Genomic DNA, 24,015 nt, shown 5'->3' with positions numbered 1-24,015 from the left:
CCACCGCACCTGGCCAATTAATGTTTTTAAATTGCTATGACTTTTTTTTTTTTAAGACAGCTGCTTGTTCACTCATGTCTAATCAAAAGCAGCCCCACCCTTCCCATGTAGTCTGGGAAAGGTTTCCTGGTGGCAAGGAAGAAAGCTTGTCCCCTGAAATGGTACAGAGTGGCTGATTCCAAATTTCTGGAATGCAACTTCTAATTCAAATAGTGTCCTTATGTAGGACAAGTAGGCTCAAGAGAAGTTGAGGAATTCCAAACAAAGATGAGAACAAAAACCAAAATGAACCAATTTATTTATACTTTGCCCAGTAGTTTCAAATAAACTCCTCATAGAAAAGATGGTATCTGGAAGCTTTTTTCAGTCCTATACTTCCTTGAATATATTACAGTTTTCTTGGATTTCTCATGTTAAGTTTTGTACTTTTAAAAGGAAAAATGTAATTGGTAAAAGCCTGAGTTTAAACTCTTCCTCTTGTTTCATAGTATGCTTATGTTTATGGGTTATTTAGGACTCACTAATCATTTGGGAGCTCTGCTGTCAGCTTTAAGGTTCTGCAAGCACATTAAAGTTTGCAAAGGTAGTTTAATGTAGTTGTGATATTATTTATTCATAATAGCTGTGTGGTGTATTTAGAGTAGGTATTATTCCAGTGTTACAGTTGAGGAAACTACATTGTTATCTAAATACAGCAAGAGAAGAAAAACATAATGTTGCAAAGGAATAAAACTGGGAAAAGGCTTCTGTAAAGGCTGAGGGCAGCCAGAGCCTGTAAGAAGGCTTGCAGTATCTGTGGAGGGCAGGAGGGGACCCCTGCCACTGATGAGGCTGACAGGTATGCCAGGCTGTGAAGAGACACTGAACTTGGGCACAAAATACAGAGTAAAATTCTTTACTCTGCAGGTGACCTAGGCAGAGAAATAAGGAGTTTTTTTGTTCCCAGAAATACACAGATGTCCTAGGTTTGACCTTCTTTGAGTGTTTGTTAACTTGAAAGGATTTGAAATCTCTGGTCTGGCTGTAGATTAAAAGTCCATAGAATCTCTCGACGGGAAGAAACTTCATTTTTTCAGTAAGAGGTATTTTTAAAAGCATGTTTTCTAAAAGAATTGAAGCAGGCCAGGCATGGTGGCAGACGCCTGTAATCCCAGAACTTTGGGAGGCCGAGGCGGGTCGATCACTTGAGGTCTGGAGTTTGAGGCCAGCCTGGTCAACATGGTGAAACCCTACCTCTACTAAAAATAAAAAATAAAATAGCTGGGTGTAGTGGCACACGCCTGTAATCCCAGCTACACGGGAGGCTGAGGCTCAAGAATTGCTTGAATCCGGGAGGCAGAGGTTGCAGTGAGCTGAAATCGCGCCACTGCACTCCAACCGGGGTGACAGAGTGAGACTCTGACTCAAAAATAAATAAATAAATAGAATTGAAACAATTTTCACTTTTTTCTTTTTCCTTATTTTAACTTTCCTCAAAGTAGAAACAGTAGATATAGTAGACAATAACATAGCTTTATGTATAGCCTATTTGAAAAAGAAAGGAATATGCCATCCTTCCCACTGATTTGAAAATTAGAATGTGGAATCTCATTTCTTTTGGCAGTTGTTAGGGATGGTGCTCCAAAAAAGCAATCAAAAATTATAAAACTTGTTGCAATATTTTGCTTTTATCACTTGTGTACAATTAAATATTTTTGCTCTTTAGTTATTGGGAGCTTTTCTAAAATCAGTTTTCAGATAAATAATCGTTTGGGTACTGAAGCAGTTGCCAAAGGGCATACATTTAGGGCTGAACACTGAATAAATGCCAATTTTTCTTAACTTATGGAGAGCTGACTATCAACAGTAGTTTCCACAAATGAGAGTTTACATGGCTTTCTTCTTTAGGCTGGACAGTTAGGGATGAAATGGCTTTAACTACTGGATGATAAAACTGTTCCGCTGTGGGTTGAACACTTGGTAGTGATTGTATTTGTGGTTAGCACTATTTACATAAGATTTAGGGAGGATACAAACCTATACAAAAGAAAAGGGAAAGTGATTGGGAGAAAAGAATGGTCAAGCTGACAATCCTTTTGGGGTCTTTTTCTCTTGCTAGTGTCAGGGGATGCCACCGGGACAAATGAATGCTTTGAAGTGAGAAGGGCAAAAGCTCTCTAATAAAAGACTTCAGGAAAGAGTGCAGGCGACCTGGGGAAATATGCTGCGGTCAAGTTTAATCCTGGGAAAAGCGGTACTGGAGAAAGCAGATGAGGAAGATAGGAAGGAAGATAGGGAGGGGGAGACGCTGGGTGTGGAGGGAGGAAGGGGGCGGGGGTGGGGACCTGGAAAGTGACAGGGAGCAAGCACTAATTGTGGCTAAGGCGACTGGGTCGAGGACCACAGAGTGGGGAAAAGGGAGAGTACAGGAGGAGGAGGAGGCAGAGCCCCGCGGAGCCAGACCGGACCCCCGGCCGGGAAGGTAGCGGCGCGGGGCAGCGGGGGCAGCTTGGCCCACATCTGGCCCCTTGGCAGCCTCAGGCGTTGGCTCCTCGGGGCTCCCTCCCTCGCCGGCGCATTGTTCCTTTGCCGGGAGACGAGGAAATTGCCTTTTGATTGCGGAAGTCAGCGGACGGGGCTGGGGCGAGGCAGCGCGGGTCAGAATGGCAGCGTGGGAAGGGCGGCGCGCTGCCTGTCCCCGCCGCCTCTCGCATCTGCAGCCCGCCCGGGGCGGCAGGAGCAGCAGCAGCAGCAGCAGCGGTGGCCGCAGTGGCCCCTACGCGTCGCCAGCCCCGAGGGAAGCGCGCTGCGCCCGCGGGGCGCGCTGAGCGCGCGCAACAGGTGACCCCCTGCCCCGGCCCTCGGGCCGTCCCACGTCCAGCCCCCTCGGTTTCGTCTGGATCTTAACTACTGAGCGCAATGCTGAGCCATGGAGCCGGATTGGCCTTGTGGATCACACTGAGCCTCCTGCAGGTGAGTGGCCTGAGAAGGGGTCAGAGCCGATGCACCCCCTCCCCGCCGAAAACCAAATTCCCACTCCACTTTCTCGTCTATCGGGTTGTGCTTTGGAGAGGGAGGTGGCAAAATTTCTTCTTCTGCCTTAGGAAGAATGATCCTCTGGTGAGCCCCCAACCCAGAATGACAGCTTATCCGGCTGTCAAAGCAAAAAGCCACCTTCTCTCTCCAGCTGCTCTCAAGGGACAGCAGCTAGGGAGAAAGTTGCCATCCACCTCCTCCTCAAGCCTCTTCTCTGGCCAGAGGGCAAAAGGACTGGCTGAGGCTAGGGACAAAAGATAAGTAGAGGGGAAAGGGTGGCTTGAGGAGCTTGCTGTGGACATGTCCCTGGGCAGTCCAGACTGTGGACTTAAACTGTTGTGTCTGATTCCTTTGCAGACTGGACTGGCGGAGCCAGAGAGATGTAACTTCACCCTGGCGGAGTCCAAGGCCTCCAGCCATTCCGTGTCTATCCAGTGGAGAATTTTGGGCTCACCCTGTAACTTTAGCCTCATCTATAGCAGTGACACCCTGGGGGCCGCGTTGTGCCCTCCCTTTCGGATAGACAACACCACATACGGATGTAACCTTCAAGATTTACAAGCAGGAACCATCTATAACTTCAAGATTATTTCTCTGGATGAAGAGAGAACTGTGGTCTTGCAAACAGGTAAAGGATGACAGGTGTAATTGGATGGCCAAGCCACTCGGGGTTGGGCCCTGCCTTTTCAAGCTGGTGTTTCATTTGAGTAAAAAAATGAAGGTAAAAATACCTGTGAAGATAAATATTGACAGAAATGTCTGGTTTCCTCAGATCTAGCCAGAAGCAGCCTAGTGGACTTTCAGAGACTCCCTTAGTGCTGAAAACAGCCAACTAGCCACTGAAAGGGTCGGGGTGGGGTGCAGGGCGGTCAGCAAAGAGAAACTTTGGGCTACGGAGGGAATTTTTTAAAGTGATGTGGTTTAAGCTTCCATTGCATTAAATTCTCAAACCCTGGAATAATTTTAAGTAAATGTTTTTAGAATAAATAATAGAAGTACAATATTAGGGATATGCCTTTCCTCGACTTAGTTTTATTTTTAGAACTGTACATAAAATCTGCAGGAATAGAATGGAGCCATTCATCAGGGAAAATTAGAAAAGTCTCTTGAAATGAGGATATGAAAATTGTTTTGTATCTCTTGAGTAATAACCCAAACAGGATAGTATCAGAGAACGTCCTTTGATTACAGCAATTATTTTCCTTACACTTTTGCTGAATCCCTCCATGTGGATATGTTTAGAGTTTGCCTTTCTTGCCTCAGTTTTCTTATCTGTAAAATGGGAGTGTTAGACTAGGTCATTCAAGTCCAAGTTCTTACCAAGTGCTCAACACTTAGGTATGGGCTGTCATGTACATTACCTCATTTAATCCTCAGAGCTACCCTCAGACATGCTCTAAATTCTTTAACAATTTTCATGTTTTCTGACTTCATTAGTCTTGATTATCTCTATTTGTTGCAACAGTGAATCCTTACCTTCATCCAGAGATTCAAACATATCTTCTTATGTTAAAACTTTAAAAGTCAAATTTAGAAATGTGTTACCCTTACTATTCTTTCACATTTCAACCTGAAACAGGATCATTTCTTTTGCTACAGTTCTTTAAAGAGGTGTGAGAACTTTCAGTCCTAAAGGCAGGTGCAGCAGTTTCAGAGAATTTAACTGGGCTCCTGTAGTAAGTCAACTAGATATTAATTATCTTTTTTTTCAAAGAAAAAAATCAAAATGCCCAATTACATCACTTAACTTACTTCAGATGAAACTTTTAGATAATATCTGAGATTTGCAGCATCTTAAGTTGAAAAGAGAAGTCAGTTGTTAAGAATCTGGTGGTTTCTCTGACTGGGCGCAGTGGCTCACACCCGTAATTGCAGCACTTTGGGAGGCTGAGGCAGGTGGATCAGGAGGTCAGGAGTTCAAGACCACTCTGGTCAACATGGCAAAACCTCGTCTCTACTAAAAATAAAACAAATAAATAAATAAAAAATTAGCCAGGCGTGGTGGCGGGCGCCTGTAATCCCAGCTACTTGGGAGGCTGAGGCAGAGAATTGCTTGAGCCCAGAAGGCAGAGAGGCCAGATTGTGCCACTGCACTCCAGCCTGGCAACAGAGGAGACTCTGTCTCAAAAAAAACAAAGAAAAGAAAAATTAATCTGGTGGTTTCTAATATGGAACCAGAGAGCCTGAAATAGACCACATAATTAGAACATTTTACAAAAGTTAAAAGGCTGGGTTTTTAGTCCGAATGTTGTTGGTTTCTTAATATTACAGGATAGTTCTTATAAATACTCATATCGCTAATACTGTGAAATACATAACATAGAACTTACAGATGTGTTAATTACGTTTGGAAAGGCATCTGGCCAACTAGTGTATGTGTTCAGTGGAGCAGAGCAATTTGTAAAAGCAGGCTGAGCTTTCAGAAGTTTGTTAGAGAAAAGATTAAGACCTTTAAGAAGCCAGAATATGGTTGTTTAAACCAGACAATTTACTTTTTGGAAAAACAGTAATGGAAAAGGACTCACTGTGGGTGTAACTAGTTAGAATAGGCTTTGAGTTTAATTATGCAAGTAGGTATTTCAAGTCCAGAGGCATTTCTGAAATGTAAGAAATACTTGCATTTTATTGACCATGCTGAGTAAAACAAGACTTCATCAGCATCCACAATGTGCTAGCATTCAGGGTTCTCACCATTTTTCTTAAAGAGACACACTTTACTTGTCTACAAATATTATGAGCTTCATGATAAATGTGAAGCATGAAAGTTGCAGGTGGTATTTGCATAATGATAAATTTCCTACATTTATTTGTATGATGGTTGTTTAGATTTAAATTACTTTTTTAAATAAGATATTTTAAAAATTGTTTCAGGGAGGAATTTTTTAGTTGGTTGTTATTTATTTGTCAGTAGTTCTTTCTACATTTTAAGGACATATGTGAACTCTTCACTTAGTTAATACAAAGTACTAGTATTCCCCTATGTTAATTGCTGAGCTATAGAGATGAGATGCATAAATCATATTTTACTGTTATTAAAGCAATGCCAACTAGTATAATATTCAGACTCAGACAAACTTCAAACAAAAAAGTAATTGAAAATATCTGTGCTTTCTTTATTCTATTGTGCCTATCTTATCAGTCTAAAACAAAATAGAATGAGAGCAAGACATGATTTGGATAGAAATATAGTTGTTGCTTAGATGATCTCTATATCATTCCAAATGTGACCTGCCTGATTATTTTTCCTGATAAACTGTCTAAAATAGCTCATTATTTTCATATCATGTAGACATGACCTTAAGGATAAAAAAATTGAATTAAATGGGCAATATCTCAGCAATAGTCATTTTCCATTCCAGATTTAAAATCAGAATCGAAGAACATAATGGATTTAAACCCAGTTCAGTGCACATGTATCAAACATAATACTGTTGGGAACTATGCCAGGTAGTGATTAGTAAGCTTATAAAGATGACTAACAAAAAGTAGTTCCTGACCTTGTTGTCTCATGCAGAGGTGAGAGACGATTATGATGAAAGTGGCAACAGAGCTTTATCTCATCTTTTCTGGATGAGGACTTTACTCTGCCTCATGCATGCCATGCTTTCATAACCACAGAGGACAAGATAGTTGGCAATTCTCAGGTTTATTTGGTCATTAAACGGTCAACACAACAAGAATATCCTTTGAAAGCCAAAGTATTTAGTGTGAACTCACCAGAAATCAGACAATGAACATACCAGATACGGAATAAGTTGGCATTTTTTTTTCACTTCTTGTAGAGCTCTTCTTAAACTTGGCACTTTTGAAGACTGTACTCAGAGTCTAGAGCAGAGGTTGCAAGCTGGTAGCCTCTAGAGATAGCTAGGTGTCTAAATAATAACTATGTTGTGTTTGGCTCATGTAGTGTTTGTGAAAACATCCAGATTATTTCACCAGCACTAAAAATTGAAAATTCACATTAAAACCCAAATGTGTGGATTCTCTTAAAATTTTGGAAGACTTGGCAAAACTGTGCCTAAAACTCTCTAGAGCTGACTTGTGGCTTCTCCTTTTAGATACCAATTCACTGGAATACCACTTCATTTATTTCCTTACCTGAATGCATTCTAAAGACATTTGAATTTGTGACTTCTACTTTGTGGTTTTCATTTGAAAATTTTAGGGAGCATTTATTTGTCTGGCAATAAGAAGTAGGTTTTCAGTACTTAAATGGCATCTAATACATGGTAGGTGTTCCATAAATACTGATTAAATGGATGGATAGATGTATGAATGGAAAGATGGATGGTGGTGGATCTGGGCATGGATGATGAATAGAAGGGGAGAGAGAGAGAGAGAGAGAGAGAGATACCAATGTATAGATACAGATAAGCACGTAGATGTGAATGAATGAAATTAATATTTTAGTGAGAGAATGTACATATACTAAAAATATATTCTATTCTCATTGGATTATGGGTAAATTACAGAGCCCAGGGAAGAGGTGTAGTGGTAGATAACTTTACCTGTAGAAGTAATATTTTAAAAGCATTGTCCGTCTTGTTAAGTCAGTTTCAGCTACTTATTAATCAGCCTAGAAAAATAAAAAACAAAATTCTCAAATGATTTTAATTATTTTAATATGGCTAACTTATTTGTCTTTAATAAAAAACATTTTAGGAACTTTAATTGTTGAATCACCATATCAGCTATTATTTCCGCTTTGAAATGTTGCTTATTGTATTGGTTTACTAGGAGTGTCTTAACAAAATACCCCTGACTCTGGGTGGCTTAAACGACAGAAATTTATTTTCTCACAATCCTGGAGGCTAAAAGTCCAAGGCAAAGGTGTCTGCAGGTTTAGATTCTTCTGAGGCCTCTCCTTGGCTTGCAAATGGCACCTTTTTGCATGTCCTCATATAGTGGTCCCTCTGTTTCTGTTGTCTGTCTGTTAATGTCTTCTCATAAGGACATCAGTCATATTGGCTTAGGGCCCACTCTAATGGCCCCATTTTAACTTAATCACCTCTTTAAAGGCTGTATCTCCACATACAGTCACATACTGAGGTACTGGGGTTTAGGGTTTCAACATACAAATTTGGTGGGGACACAATTCATCCCCTAATACTTTTATAGTTTTAAACATAAGCCATCATTTCTTAATAATATCTGTAGGTTACCTGCATCAAAATATCTTGCAGAGCTCGTTATGAAAACATATTCTTGGTTTCTACCCCACATGGAAAGAATTAGAATTTAGAAGGAATAGAGCTGAGGGAATCTGCATTTTAAACAAATATCAGAGTGAATCGATGCACACAAGTTCAAGAACTATTGACATAATTTTTCTATTATTTGCTGGCATTAAGATTTTGATATGATTCTTCTTAATGCGTGATCAAATCTATAATGCCTAGGAGTATTTATTATCTTTCCCAGGAAGAGAAGAGTACTCTAATATTTGTTTTGTGCTTCTTTAAAATTTTATTTTATTTTTTTAATTTTTTTCAGATAGGATCTTGCTCTATTGCCCAGGCTGGAGTGCAGTGGCACAACCACAGCTCACTGCAGCCTTGACCTCCCAAGCTCAGGCAATTCTCCTGCCTCAGCCTCCTGAGTGGCTGGGACTACAGGTATCCAACACCACGCCCAGTTAGTTTTTTTAATTATTTGTAGAGATGGGGTCTCCCTATGTTGCTCAGGCTGGTTTTGAGCCTCTGTGGCCAGCCTGTTTTGTGCTTTTATAGCATATAAAATACTACCACATATTATGTTTAATTGGTTACAGTAAGAAATACATATTATACTGACCATCTATAGCTTAATTTTATTCTCATGGCAACCCTGTGGAGGGGGTACTGTGAAAGGGCAGTTTGCATAGAGACTAAGAGTTGAGTTTTGAAGGTAGACTGCCTCTACCGCTTACTAGCCACGTTATTTTGGGCAAGTTATTTAACCCTTCCAGGTCTGTTTCCAAACCTACAAAATGGGGATAGTATAATAATAACTCATGGGGTTGTTACGAGGTTTTCGTTGGTTCATACATAAAATCTAGAAAAGCTTTTGTCACATATGAAGTGTGTAGTGAGTTTGCTATTATTACTTCCGGGTTGGAGATGAGATTGTTCTTCATAAGAATTAACTGACAATGTTTACGAATTCACACAGCTAACATACAATAGAGTCAGAACTTGAACTCTGGTTTACTGGCTCCAACTCCAGTATTCTTTCCACTACTCTGTGAAAAGGATATTATTTTTAAGTTGGCATTAGCCTTTTCAAATTACCACGTGTTATTTTATTATTTTTCAAGTCAACTTTTAAAGAGGACCAAATGTCTTATAAAATATTTTAAATATCTATACTTAGCATACACAAAAATAGAATAATGGTTAAATATGTTTTAGTGTGAAGCAATTGTGAGTCACTATTGATCTTTGATTGTGTTGAACTTTTGGTGATGACTTCAGTATTTTGCAATCAGCCATTTACAGTTCATTTATTTCAGGAATTTTAAGGTCAAGCCGAGCTACCTATATGGAATGAACCAGCCCAGTTCTCTGAAATTGGTCTTCCTTTATGTGCCTAGAAATATTTCTCTATTAGTCTGACTTCTGTTGGTAGGCATGGCACTTTACACATTAGCTAGGAAGAAATAAAGTCTAATTTTTCTAGACAGAATGAAAAACAAAAAAAAAAAAAAAAGGAAAACTGTTTGCCTTCCATTCCTAGATGCCAGTTTGCTGGAATCCCCCTGGGAATAAAAGATAATATTATACTTTTCTGACCTGGTAGGAGAAACAAATCCCATTCTATATGTATGAATGTATATAAATTAAGATGCATATATACCCCTAAACATATAATATGAAACTAAAATGAACACAGTAAGTATATATCTAGGTTTGCAGGGATTTTTGTTTTTGATATTGTGTTTTCTTCCTTTTATATGGAAAAACTCAGTACCTAAAAAGGTAAAAAAGAATAGTATAATGAACTACCATGTACTCATCACCTCCCTTCAATAATTACCAACTTATGACCAACCCTGTTTCATCTATATCCCCACCCACTCCCCCACTGCATATCATTTTGATACAATCCAAGTCGTGATTATTTCATTTCATTTGTAAATATTTCAGTCTACATCTCTGAGTGATAACCACAATATAATTATCACATCTAACATTAACAATAATGCCTTAATACCTAGATGTCCAGGTTTGGAAGTACATAAGACAGCTCATGAATTTCTACATAGGAAGGCTTTTGGACAGCAATCTGATTAGAAGAGGGGGCCAGGGGACTTCTCTGTATATTGCATTTATATAGCATTTTAGATAATATTGAAAAAGCCTCAGTTATTGATATTAAATAATTGGGTTGGAACTACTGAAGAATATCATGGGGATGAGGGTGCATTAGTCTCGTTAAGTTGTCTGGGTGCCCTCAGTGCTCACATGGTTCTCTAATATTCACTAAAAGTGAGTTTCTCATTTTAGATCTAGTGTATACAGATGTTACATTAAATGCACAGCAACCCGATGTATTAGCATAATATAATGCATCATCTTTAAAGTAAGCCAGAAAACTGACTATTGTCAAACAGCAGTAATCACAAAGTAAAAGAAATTACCTCTCACCCGGATGCAGTGGCTCACGCCTGTAATCCCAGCACTTTGGGAGGCCAAAGCGGGTGGATCACAAGGTCAGGAGATCAAGACCATCCTGGCTAACACGGTGAAACCCCGTCTCTACTAAAAATACAAAAAAAAATTAGCCGGGCGTGGTGGTGGGCACCTGTAGTCCCAGCTACTCGGGAGGTTGAGGCAGGAGAATGGCAGGAACCCGGGAGGCAGAGCTTGCAGTGAGCCGAGATCGTGCCACTGCACTCCAGCCTGGGCGACAGAGCGAGACTCCATCTCACAAAAAAAAAAAAAAAAAAAAAAAATTACCTCTCTAGAAATGTATTTAATTAACTGGAGGTTGTGCACAATTCTTTTCCATTTTGTATTTCTTCTCATTTTTAAAAACCTGCACCAAAGGATGGTTTGGTTTTTTGCCCCATCCCCACCCTGATTTTTACAAGTAATCCTCCAATTATTTCATAGGAATAGTGGATGTTTACTCCATTTTATGTAAAATGCTACATAAATGCAGTTCCAATCAAGTCTCCTAACCACTCTGCTTGTAACTAGATTGGTATCCCAATTTCTGTAAAGATGCTGTTCTTTGGTTGGGAGGCAGTGATAAAATCCAGTTTGAGAAGAACTCGAGTGCCTAGAAAGAAACTTAGACTTTATCCTGAAATAGAAACTCATAAAAAGTTTTTGATGCTTCAAGGGGAATGAGGATGACAGATGGGGCAGATGTACAAAGAGATTATTTGGCAATCATGGAGGAAAGACGGAAAATAAGGAAGAGGCCGGGTGTGGTGGCTCACATGCAATCCCAGCACTTTGGGAGGCTAAGGTGGGAAGATCATGTGAGCTCAGGAGTTTGAGACCAGCTGGAGCAACATGGTGAAACCCTATCTCTACAAAATAATACAAAAATTAGGCTGGGCACGCTAGCTCATGCTTGTAATCCCAGCACTTTGGGAGGCCAAGGCGGGTGGATCACGAGGTCAGGAGTTCGAGACCAGCCTGGCCAACACAATGAAACCCTATCTCTACTAAAAATATAAAAATTAGCTGGGCGTGGTGGCGGGCGCCTGTAATCCCAGCTACTCAGGAGGCTGAGGCAGGAGAATTGCTTGAACCCAGGAGGCGGAGGTTGCAGTGAGCCGAGATCGTGCCACTGCACTCCAGCCTCAGCGACAGAGCTAGACTCCATCTCAAAAAAAAAAAAAAAAAAAAATACAAAAATTAGCTGGGCATGGTGGTGTGCACCTGTGGTCCCGGCTACTTGGGAGGCTGAGGTGGGAGAATCACTTGAGCCCAGGAGGTTGAGACTGCAGTGAGCCATGATCACGTCACTGGACTCCAGCCCGGGTGACAGAGCAAGGCCCTGTCTCAAAAGAAAATAAGGAAGACACTTAGAAGGCTTTCAAAGTAATCTAACACAAAATGAAGGGACTCCAGGTAAAGGCAATAAAATAAGGAAAAAAGGGAACAGGCAAGAAAAATATTATTTTCAAAAAGGGAACTTTCATGATCACAGAATTAGATTTAGCTGTCATTACTGTTGTTACTCATTTTGACTATGCTACAATAGCAAACCAACATCTGAAAAATTCTATAAATATGCCTATCACTTTCCATAGACATCTATTTTTATTTTTTGTCATTACACTGAATATGCAATTCATGACATCATTTCCCACACTAGGACAACTAAGGTGTGACAGAAAGAAAACACGATTTAGAGACAGGTATTGGAAGCTCAACTGTACTACCTGTTCCCATACAACATGAGTGAATCATTTAATGTCTCTGAGCCCCTGTTCCAACTGAGAAAGCACGTTGTAAATTATCAGGTCCTATACAGATGTAATGTGGTGCTGTTATGCCTTTAAGAAAAGCTTTTGGCACCAACCCATGGATTGGCTGCCCTTTTTGTTATAAGGCTGAATTTATTTCTATAGCAAATACAATCACTTCTAATTCTAAAGAGTCTAGACACTTCTATATCAATAAATACTAATGTTTTAATGACCATGCTGTCACAAAAACAATTAAGAAGCAAATATTATTTGTGCTATAAATATAGCTTTCTTTCTCTTTCTAAATAACATTAAAAAAAAAAAAAAAAAAAACAGGGTCTTTCTATGTTGCCCAGGCTGGAGTGCAGTACCTGTTCACAGGCACTATTATGATGCACTACAGCCTCCAATACTGGGACTCAAGCAACCCTCCTGCCTCAGCCTCCTGAGTAACTGGAACTAAGGGCACACATCATCACACTCGGCTTCCTAAGTCACATTTAAAAAAAAAGAAAAGGAAAAAAGAATTCATTTTGGTTCAGGAATTTTGCCATACTTTGTCTTTTCCTTTGAGAACAGAAAAATTGTGTTGACGTCAAGCCTGCTTATGGAACTCTGGGGCTTTCTGGTGCTGGTAGATTTATTCAAGTATATAAAATGAATATTATAGAACTTACTGTTATTATTCATTTTGACTATGCGTTTGTCATTCCGTATTTCAGGTCTGCTGGGAACCAAGAAGTACAAAGTGCTTTAAATTTATGGCTAATGATAAATATTGATATATTAATCAAGACTAAAACTTTGATTTATTATTTTTGATTTGATTTATTACTAGTTCTCATATTTTTTAATACTTCACTGGTTACTATGTGTATGAGTGTGATGAGTGGAAAAACCAGAGGCTATAAATGCACACATCTGTGCATTGATACCTTTAACCATTCGCATAAATTATATAAGTCAAGTAGGATTTCCTAATTATGTATGATCTGTCATATGATCAGAAGATTATAGGTACATGACTAAATTTTCAAGTAGCATTAAAAATTTTCTGTCTCCATATATATATATATATATACACATATATTTAATACATACACACACAGACATATTATATGAAATGTGCACCCCTGATAGAAGTATCTAATAAAATTTTGAAAACTTTTTAAATCCATCAGAGTTTTTATTGGGCTTAGATTTAAAGGGAGTCTGAAAACTATTTAGTTTCTGCAGCATGCATAGCAATAGTGGACAACTGCCAGCAAAGGGCTTTATCACAGTATAAATGGGGTTTTAAGTGTTTGTTTCCACTGCAGGTTCTCGCAGCCCAGGCACTTCCCAGTCTCATTGTTCCTTTGTTCTAGCGGATGTACAAAGGATTGACTGTTTTGTTTTCTGGCTCAGAAAGATTAGATAAAGTCTGCATTTCTGAACTTCACCCTCTAGACACGCAACCTTAAAATTTATTTCTATATCTCGTATTTTGTGGATTATATGTGTTTAGATTCTACTGATCATAACATTATTTTTTAAAATTTTTATCTGGCTTGATAGTACATGTGGATGACAGTATTGATGCCTTTTGAACTGTCACTGGAAGCAGCTGTCCCTCTCACCCTTGTCCTTAAAATGCCACTTCAGCAAAAGTATATTATCTCAATTGGGTACCACAGCATTGTTCTTGAGTTTCACTGGCTATTAGAATCTCATAGTCTCCTCTATATCTTGTTACTTCTCAAAACTGCCTTGGAATATAAGTATTATTATTATACTCCCCAGACAGATAGGAAAGTGGAGGCTTAGACAGGTTAAATAGCTTGCCCAAAGTCTCATGACTTTGTTAGAGCTGAGATTTGAATTTAATTCTGACTCCAAAGCCCATGCTGTGTGCCATTACATTTCACTGCTTCTGTGGCAATATTTTCACCTAATTATAGGAATAATAATAATAATAACAGCTAACATTGAGCACTTACTACATGCCAGATACAGTTCTAACTACTTTTTATATAATATGCAATGTAATCTTCGTAACAGTTCTACTAAAAAGATATTATTATCAGGATTGCATAAATGAGGAAACTAAGGCACAGGGAGGTTAAGGAATTGCCCAAAGCACACAGCTACAAATAGGAGAGCCCAATTCAAGCCCGGGCTGTCAAACTCTAGAACATATGTTCTTCAGGTGAACCAAAGGGCTGTGCTGTGGTGTGAACCATGCAACCTTGTCTTCCAAGCTCACCTGTGTTTCAGGCCCTCTGTTAATTTTTGTCATAGTTACTGCTGCCTCAGCTTGCTTGTCAGCTAACATTTATGTTATTATTAATTATCGATGTTATAAATGTGGCATATATAATTTTGCAGTATGATATACTTAGCATAAATCATAGCATAAAACAGAAACATTAGATTTCGTAGGCTCTATTAAGCCTGTGGTGTCTATTGGTCAGCCATACATAGTCTTATGAGTTGTCCGTTTATAACTGCCTTTTGAATATAGAGTAAGGCTATCTTATTTCTTTTATATCTTAATTACAAGTGAACATCATCTTAAAACATATAAGAAGGTTATATCTTCTAATAAGGTCTATAATTCCTGGGGTTATATTGTGAGCACAGTATAGTCTACCAGGAAGTAGTGAAGTGTCTATAGCCATGCCATTATAATATCTGACCAGACCCTTCAATATTGGTCTCCAATGTCTTGATCCCACTTTCTAGACCAAGAACCATGTTGGATTTCTGAAAATTTCTCATAAAGATGTCTCTCACTAGTTCTACTCTCAGCACTCAGGGTAGGGGCAGCCCCCTATTTCTTAGACTTTACTCCCCACTGTACCAAAAGAATGGCTGCTCACTAAATATCATTGACTTAGTTCCTAACCCTGATATGCTTTTTATTCTATTCAATTTCAATGGTGGAGATTCAACATAGGCAAAGCAGGTCTTCTCAAACTGATCCTTGGCTTTGAGAGTTGAAATAAGGTGAACAGTTGAGTGCAAGATTTGCCCATTCCCACTTACTCTGGGTGCTCTGGCAGCACCAAAGTGCCCCCAAATTGAGATTTTAAATATCTAGGGATATAGGGGGCCGGATGTGGTGGCTCACACCTGTAATCCCAGCACTTTGGGAGGCTGAGGCGAGCAGATCACCTGAAGTCAGGAGTTCGAGACCAGCCTGGCCAACATGGTGAAACCCTGTCTCTACTAAAAATAAAAAAAATGTGCCGGACACAGTGGCATGTGCCTGTAATCCCAGCTACTCGGGAGGCTGAGGCAGGAGAATTGCTTGAACCTGGGAGGCGGAGGTTGCAGTGAGCCGAGATCATGCCACTGTACTCCAGCCTGTGCGACAAGAGCAAGACTCCATCTTAAAAAAAAAAAAAAAAAAATCTAAGGATATAGGGAATCCCAGCTACTGGGAGAATCCATTTTGGTAAGCAAACCTATCCTAGGTTTATAATCAGATGTGTATCTTTTGTGGTTGTCTAATATCTAAAAACCAGCCAAAGTTACGTATACTAGACACCAACACTCTACAACCTAGGAAGAAGTTCAGTGTATATTTCAAATTATTTCTTAATATCTGTATTTTCTGTTGAGATCTTCAGTATTTATCCAGGCATAACCTGGATGTTTGTCAATGTTTGAAAAAGTTGCTAAACTGCAAGCCAAAGAAAATATAACTTTGCTTGGACTTTCAAGATCAGAGCTACCTTAACAACAACAAGAAAAGTTTTAGTAGAAAAAGGAATTCATATGACTAGTAGCTAAATGGGTTTGTTTTTTTTTTTAAGAAAGTGAAAGGGTAGGTTTGGAAGTGACGCAAAGTGCCAATTTATTTCACAAATAACAGATTTTTGAGAAAAATGAACCTGGACTGCAGTAAAATAAGCAGTTATTTGCAAAAGTCTTCAAGCCATGTTCTTTTTTTTTGTATTTGCCTTGCAGATCCTTTGCCTCCTGCTAGGTTTGGAGTCAGTAAAGAGAAGACGACTTCAACCAGCTTGCATGTTTGGTGGACTCCTTCTTCCGGAAAAGTCACCTCGTATGAGGTGCAATTATTTGATGAAAATAACCAAAAGATACAGGGGGTTCAAATTCAAGAAAGTACTTCATGGAATGAATACACTTTTTTCAATCTCACTGCTGGTAGTAAATACAATATTACCATCACAGCTGTTTCTGGAGGAAAACATTCTTCTTCAGTTTATACCAACGGATCAACAGGTAAAACCTGTTTATTTTATAGCTGAGTAGTTAATAGGATACTTTTCAAGTTATACTTTATTCAAGGAATAGGAGTAAGATTGCTACTCCAGAGCAAAGTTAATTAATTAGCAATTAGTTAAATTTGTAAAAGGAGCTTGTGGGATACAGTGGACAGACTGGACTGAAAATAGGATGCGTGGCTATGCTGGTAACTTGTTGAGTGGTTTTGAAGAAGTCATGGGACTTCTGTGGAACTGGAGTTTTCTCCAATTTGGAATAGATACTCCCTAATGGCCCTTCTAACTCAAATCCAAAGCAGCAAGACTTTCTGCCCCATTTTCTAAGTTTGTGCCATAAAACTTATTTTTTAGATGTTTTTATTCTTTGTATACTCTTCTCATAACATCAAGTCATAATGTTTCTTAAATATTCCTATGTTTGAAACAAGTCTTTGTTTCTTCGACGTGGTGAAAAATAAGCCACCTGTGCACCCACATATTATGATATACATGGCACATCACTACCTCCTTCCATAAAGTACATGTCTTTCATAGGCCGGGCGCGGTGGCTCACGCTTGTAATCCCAGCACTTTGGGAGGCCGAGGCGGGCGGATCACAAGGTCAGGAGATCGAGACCACGGTGAAACCCCGTCTCTACTAAAAATACAAAAAATTAGCCGGGCATGGTGGCGGGCGCCTGTAGTCCCAGCTACTCAGGAGGCTGAGGGAGGAGAATGGCGTGAACCCGGGAGGCGGAGCTTGCAGTGAGCCGAGATTGCGCCACTGCACTCCAGCCTGGGCGAAAGAGCAAGACTCTGTCTCAAAAAAAAATAAAAAATAAAAATAAAAAAAAAAGTACATGTCTTTCATGTCATTTGCTCTCCCCTCATTTTCTCTCTTTTTAAATTTTTTTATTATACTTTAAGTTCTGGGATATTTCTACTTTAAGTTCTGGGATACATGTGCAGAACATGCAGGTTTGTTACATAGGTATACACGTGCCATGGTAGTTTGCTGCACCCATCAACCCGTCATCTACATTAGATATTTTTCCTAATGCTATCCCTTCCCTATCCCCCTCACCCCACAACAGGTCCCGGTGTGTGATGTTCCCCTCCCCGTGTCCATGTGTTCTCATTGTTCAGCTCCCACTTCTGTGAGAACATGCAGTGTTTGGTTTTCTGTTCCTGTGTTAGTTTACTGAAAATGATGGCTTCCAGCTTCATCCATGTCCCTGCAAAGGACATGAACTCGTCCTTTTTTACGGCTGCCTAGTATTCCATGGTGTATATGTGCCACATTTTCTCTCTCTTTTTTAAATCTTCCTCTCCATTTTTCATCTTCTATAGTTCTTTCCTTTCTCTCTTCCACTTACTGCTGTGCAATGTTATATACTTCACTGGCAAAAGCTACCTTAATACCTATTAAGTAGGGGAGGCAGACAAGTAAATTATGATGTAACTTGAGGCTGCAGACTTTGAAAAGAGCACTAATCAAAGTTCCAGTGAAATTTCCAGAATCCTGTTATTTACTAATGCTATTACCAAGTTAAGATGTACAGAGGAACATAAATGAATGTGTGACTTCTAATTAAATGTGTCTATGTCTCCTATAAGGGAATTATGAATGACATTTGGACATGCATTTTATCCCACTAGTGCCATCTCCTGTGAAAGATATTGGTATTTCCACAAAAGCCAATTCTCTCCTGATTTCCTGGTCCCATGGTTCTGGGAATGTGGAACAATACCGGCTGATGCTAATGGATAAAGGGATCCTAGTTCATGGCGGTGTTGTGGACAAACATGCTACTTCCTATGCTTTTCACGGGCTGACCCCTGGCTACCTCTACAACCTCACTGTTGTGACTGAGGCCGCAGGGCTGCAAAACTACAGGTGGAAACTAGTCAGGACAGGTAAGTTCCCCCTAGCTAGCTGAAGAAGAATAAAGTGAAATCAAGAGAATGTTTAATAAATCAAGTTTATTACATGAATAACAGTAATATAGGACAAATTGAAATTCTTATAAGGTATAGAAGACTCGTATCCACTTTTCTGCTCAGAAAAAGAAGGATTCTCTTTCATTCTAAAGTTTAGGCTAGCCCTTGGCAACAGTTTGAAGTAGGCAAAGTTAATTACTGATATGGACCTAGCTTCTCTTCTTCTCTTTTTAATACTCCATCTCCTTGCTAAGGATTCCTACTTCCTTTTCTTAACCAGGCATCCACTGTCTTTATGACATCACTCACAGTGAACCAGAGTTACTTTCTCCATGCTATACATAGCCCTACTCCTGTGTGATAGTCATTTCCAAAATTTTCTATCTAACCACATGACCTGGGACCCAATACCACAGGACCTATTCCCACAGCCTACCCTAGACTAATAAATGAATCTATGCTAAGTATTAATGAGTAATTTATACAAACTTTCATTCATTCAGCCAGTAGTTATTGAATGTAAGCTAGATGCTGGGCATTGCTGATATAATATCCAAGAGAGCCAAAGTCTTTGCCCTCACAGTGCTTACATTTTAGTAGAGTCTAATGCTTCTAGCAAGTCTAATGTGTGAATTAAATCTCCTCTCTTGGTAAGTTATGTAATTTTAAGAGAAACTCTAATATATGTAGCACCTTAGACATTAGTTTCTGGAACTATAGGAGGCTGGTGGGAAAGATATTTGAGGACACCAGTACATTTACATACCTTTTCTAGCACACCTCAAATATATGTAGCTATTCCTGGCCAAAAATGTTCTTAAAAGTTATTTATGTACATCAACAGCCAATTGCATTCCTGACTGCCTTATGCAAAATCAGAGTGCTATGCCCATTCTTTTTTTTTTGAGACAGAGTTTTGCTCTTGTTGGCCGGGCTGGAGTGCAATGATGCGATCTCAGCTCACTGCAACCTCGGCCTCCCAGGTTCAAGTGATTCTCTTGCTTCAGCCCCCCCAGTAGCTAAGAATGCAGGCGCCTGCCACCATGCACAGCTAATTTTTGTATTTTTCGTAGAGACGGGGTTTCACCATGTTGGCCAGGCTGGTCTTGAACTCCTGACCTCACGTGATTCACCCGCCTTGGCCTCCCAAAGTGTTGGGATTACAGACGTGAGCCACTGATCCCGGCCGCCCATTCTTTTAAGGAAGCTTCATTAATTTATATTCTAGAAAGAGTATTAACCAAAGGGTATCTCCTTTTTAATCATTTTCCTTTGATGAAGTAGTAACACAACTCACTAACTTTATCATGATTTAATATAAAAATTAAAGTAGTTTTATCACATAAAATTTTGTAATCACCAATTGATTGATCTATTTACTATGTACTCAATATTACTGAATATTAATATATAAAGGCGATAAGAAATGAGGCAGATGGCAGACCTCTTTGTGCATTCCACTTAAAGAATTTCTGAACTGGAAAGGACCATTGTAGGTCTTTGACCTAGCCTCATTTGCCAATAAGAAACACCATAAGGCTCAGTGAACTAGAAGAGCCGTCCAGAGTTTCCCAGCTGACTAATGGCCCAGTCTGAACCAGAATCCAGGCTTCTGCCTGCCAAGGTTTTGGCCTTGCCACTAGGCATATGGCCTACCTTTGGTTTTACAACATTACTTTTTGCCTCTTTAAAACTTTTTTTTTATTTTTTCACCATCGGAAGAGGATAATGTTTGCCTCTTGAAGTGCTTGTTTTCTCCAGAGCAAGGAATGTGGTTTGCAGAAATAAAATTACAGGTCAAAATTTGAACATAGGACTGGTGAGAGATCCTGAGTAAAAGTCTCCTTTCTGTTCTTTCCTAATTAGCCCCCATGGAAGTCTCAAATCTGAAGGTGACAAATGATGGCAGTTTGACCTCTCTAAAAGTCAAGTGGCAAAGACCTCCTGGAAATGTGGATTCTTACAATATCACCCTCTCTCACAAAGGGACCATCAAGGAATCCAGAGTATTAGCACCTCGGGTTACTGAAACTCACTTTAAAGAGTTAGCCCCCGGACGACTTTATCAAGTTACTGTCAGCTGTGTCTCCGGTGAGCTGTCTGCTCAGAAGATGGCAGTGGGCAGAACATGTGAGTCTTCGGCTCCAGAATGTTGCTTGGTTGCTCAAATCACTCTCTGATCCACCTTAAAATAGGACAAAATAAGTTAGCAGGAAAACTCCTTTCCCAATGTGAGAAGTGGAGCCTATGTAACTGAAGGTGTCTGGAGTATGGCCCATTCTTCTGAGTCACTTGGGCATATGAGTTTGGATTTCTGAATGACCTGCATGTTGTTTCTGTCTTATGCTTTTTCATGTCACATCACTTACGTAGCGTAAATGCATTAGCACTGATACCAGTATATAAAACATTTCTGATTCATTCTTACAGTGAGAACCAGTTAGCATTTAACCATGTTTTCCATACATTATTTTACATTATTTTATTAATTTATGTCCTCAAACACTTATCTATCCAGTGCCTTATATGTGTTAATTACCGTACTATTGTTAAAATGAATAAGACATGCTACTTGCCTTTAAGGCAGGATCCAGCAAACTACCCCATCTGGTGCCAAATCTGGTCTGTGGCCTGATTTTCTTTCGCCCTCAAGCTAAGAGTGGTTTTTACATGTTTAAAGGGTTGTACCAACAGATAAGCAAACAAACAAGAAAAAGATGAGACAGAGACCATATGCATCCTGCAAAACCCGAAATATTTACTACCTGATCCTTACAGAAAAAATTGTCCAACCCCTGCTTTAGAAAAGTTTCATTTTAATCACACAGACGTGGAATACACACATGTACAAAAATAAAAATAGTACATTTTAATAATAGTGACTGTATTGATACTTGCATGTATCAGGCACTGACTAAATAATTTACACCCATTATTTCATTTAGTTCTCACAACAAAACTGTGAGAGACGTCCTGTTATTATTACCATTATACAGATAATTCAAAGAGGTCAAATAATTTGTCCATAGTCATCCAGCCAGTAAGTGGTGGAGCTAGAATTTAAACCAGGCTATTTGATTCCAGAGTCCATTCTCTCTGCTATTAGAGATCTGAAGTAAGAGCTATATGGTCAAAAAGGAAAGATAAAATCTTCTTTCATAAGAGCAGTAAAAACTTGGAAGAAATGGGAGCAGGGTGCTGTGGCTCATGCCTATAATCCCAGCACTTTAGGAGGCTGAGGTGGAGGGTTGCTTGAGCCCAGGAGTTTGAGACCAACCTCGGCAACATAATGAGACCTTGTCTCTACAAAAAAAAAAAAAAAAAAAAAAAAAAATTAATTAGCTGGGCATGGTGACATGTGCCTGTGGTCCTAGCTACTCAGGAAGCTGAGCTGGGAGGATTTCTTGAGCCCTGTGATTGAGCCATGATTGTATCACTTCACTCCAGCCTAGCAATACAGTGTGACCCTGTCTCAAAAAAAAAAAAACAAACTTGGAGGAAATAGAAATGGTCTTTAATAAGGACCTAAAAGATGTAACGTTTGTGACAAACAGGGAAAAGAGGGAAGAGCTTTTGGGGTGGAGGGGACAAAATAAGCAAAGGCCCAGAGGCAGAAGGGCCCAGGAGACTTGCAGGTCTACAGAACATACAACTGGAGGCCAGCTTTCCAAAGGGTAGGGAAGGAGAGAGGATGGCTGCAGAAAGTAGTCTCAGTTAAGACTGGAAGGATATGGGGTCTGAACTGAAAGAGCCAAAAATGTAAGCAGAGGGCTTGACATTTTATTCTGTAGATTATAGAGAGACCTTGAATGTTTTTAAGAAAAAAAAAAAAAAAAAAGAGCTTAATCTTGCAAGAACATTAATCTTTTCAGCTGGAAAAGAAAGGAATGCCTCATGATCACGACATCCAGTATCTCTTCCAAAGGATGCCACATATCACTAGATTATTAACACTATAACAGAAGATTACATTACTGATATTACTAAAATGATTTTAGCAGACATTTCTTGTGTGTCAAATGTCTCCAAAATAAAGAACACTCATTTGCAATCCACAGACATCAAGAGGGGATAGAAATGTTTTGAACTGCAGATATTGTGTCTTCTATCTACTGCTGCCCAAGAAAAGTAAATGAGTATCCTTACTTTTGGTCTGTAATATCTCCTTTTTGACATCATTTCACCATTTAGTTCCAGACAAAGTTGCAAACCTGGAGGCAAACAATAATGGCAGGATGAGGTCTCTTGTAGTGAGCTGGTCGCCCCCTGCTGGAGACTGGGAGCAGTATCGGATCCTACTCTTCAATGATTCTGTGGTGCTGCTCAACATCACTGTGGGAAAGGAAGAAACACAGTATGTCTTGGATGACACGGGTCTCGTACCGGGAAGACAGTATGAGGTGGAAGTCATTGTTGAGAGTGGAAATTTGAAGAATTCTGAGCGTTGCCAAGGCAGGACAGGTAGGCAAATATGAAGATGTTAATAACAATGGAAGAGTAATTTGTTCCCTCTCCCAGGTAACCCAGGCAACTGCCATAACTGCTAATATCATACCCTGGTGTTTTCTGAATTTGAGATATTAAGGACTTTAAGGCTAACATGGGGTTTCTAACACCTAATTTGTCAAATTAGAACATTTAAAATCACTTCCACTAATAACTCCATTATTTCCTGAAAGAAAGCCATTTTAAACACCAAAAGAGTAGGATGGATACATTCTGAAAATAAAGACTAACCCTTCCCACAAAACAAGAATGTTTTGCTAGTGATCAGCATTACAGAACCATTGCCTTGACCTCATGTTGACTAATGTGGGGATTTCAGGTACCAAGGAAGAGTGATTAAAGTGGAGAGGGATATATTTGGATTTTAGGGAAGGGAAGAATAAGGCTACTGAAATGAGAAAACAGGCTCAAAGAGGTTATAACTTGCCCAAAGATTTGCAATATAATCGTGACAGCAAGAATACCAAGATTCATGTTTCAGTATCCTCATACTGCCAAATACTTGTACTCATATTGTCAAATAAGAGAGTTGCACTTCTAAGTTCAACATTTCCTTGATAATCCTTGTAATGTGAAATACTCCATATTTAGAGTGAAATTCAAATGCCTTCTCTCTTAGTTCGCCTGATAATAGGGAAATAACTACGTGGACTCACTGTTCTTCTTAGAACAATGTCAAAGAAAAGGATCGTGACACCCACTTAGCTTGCCCACTGTGTCTTGCAGTAATCTCCTCATCTTCCAAATATTAATATCCACTGGATGATAATCAAAGACCTACAGCAGCTTAAACTAAGCAACTTCTAGTATTTCACAGGACAAGCGTTTCTGTCATCTCCAATATTTTATCACTCACCTCAAATAACTTGGAAATGTAAGATCACAGAACATTAGGGGCTCTCAGCACGTCAGCATAATTCTCAGGAGAACTTT

At 39.5% G+C, this 24,015-nt stretch overlaps 1 protein-coding gene across 6 annotated transcripts in view; it reads left to right on the top strand.

Annotated features, from left to right (window-relative positions):
- PTPRB (protein tyrosine phosphatase receptor type B) overlaps positions 1-24,015 on the top strand; it is a 118,737-nt gene that overhangs the window by 25,472 nt on the left and 69,250 nt on the right. For 3 of the 6 annotated variants that reach the window (XM_055239629.2, XM_055239627.2, XM_063614199.1), the window contains exons 1-6: positions 2,326-2,952; positions 3,373-3,643; positions 16,376-16,654; positions 18,295-18,552; positions 20,443-20,706; positions 22,768-23,037. In XM_055239629.2, coding sequence (XP_055095604.1) covers positions 2,899-2,952; positions 3,373-3,643; positions 16,376-16,654; positions 18,295-18,552; positions 20,443-20,706; positions 22,768-23,037 — 1,396 coding nt within the window. In that variant the 5' untranslated portion in view covers positions 2,326-2,898. Of the gene's footprint in view, positions 1-2,325; positions 2,953-3,372; positions 3,644-16,375; positions 16,655-18,294; positions 18,553-20,442; positions 20,707-22,767; positions 23,038-24,015 lie in introns of those variants that run through there. The other 3 variants (XM_055239626.2, XM_055239625.2, XM_055239630.2) reach the window with 2 other exon arrangements.

Source organism: Symphalangus syndactylus, chromosome 13, assembly GCF_028878055.3.
Source record: "Symphalangus syndactylus isolate Jambi chromosome 13, NHGRI_mSymSyn1-v2.1_pri, whole genome shotgun sequence".
NCBI lineage: Eukaryota > Metazoa > Chordata > Mammalia > Primates > Hylobatidae > Symphalangus > Symphalangus syndactylus.
This window is presented reverse-complemented; position numbering and strand designations above follow the sequence as displayed.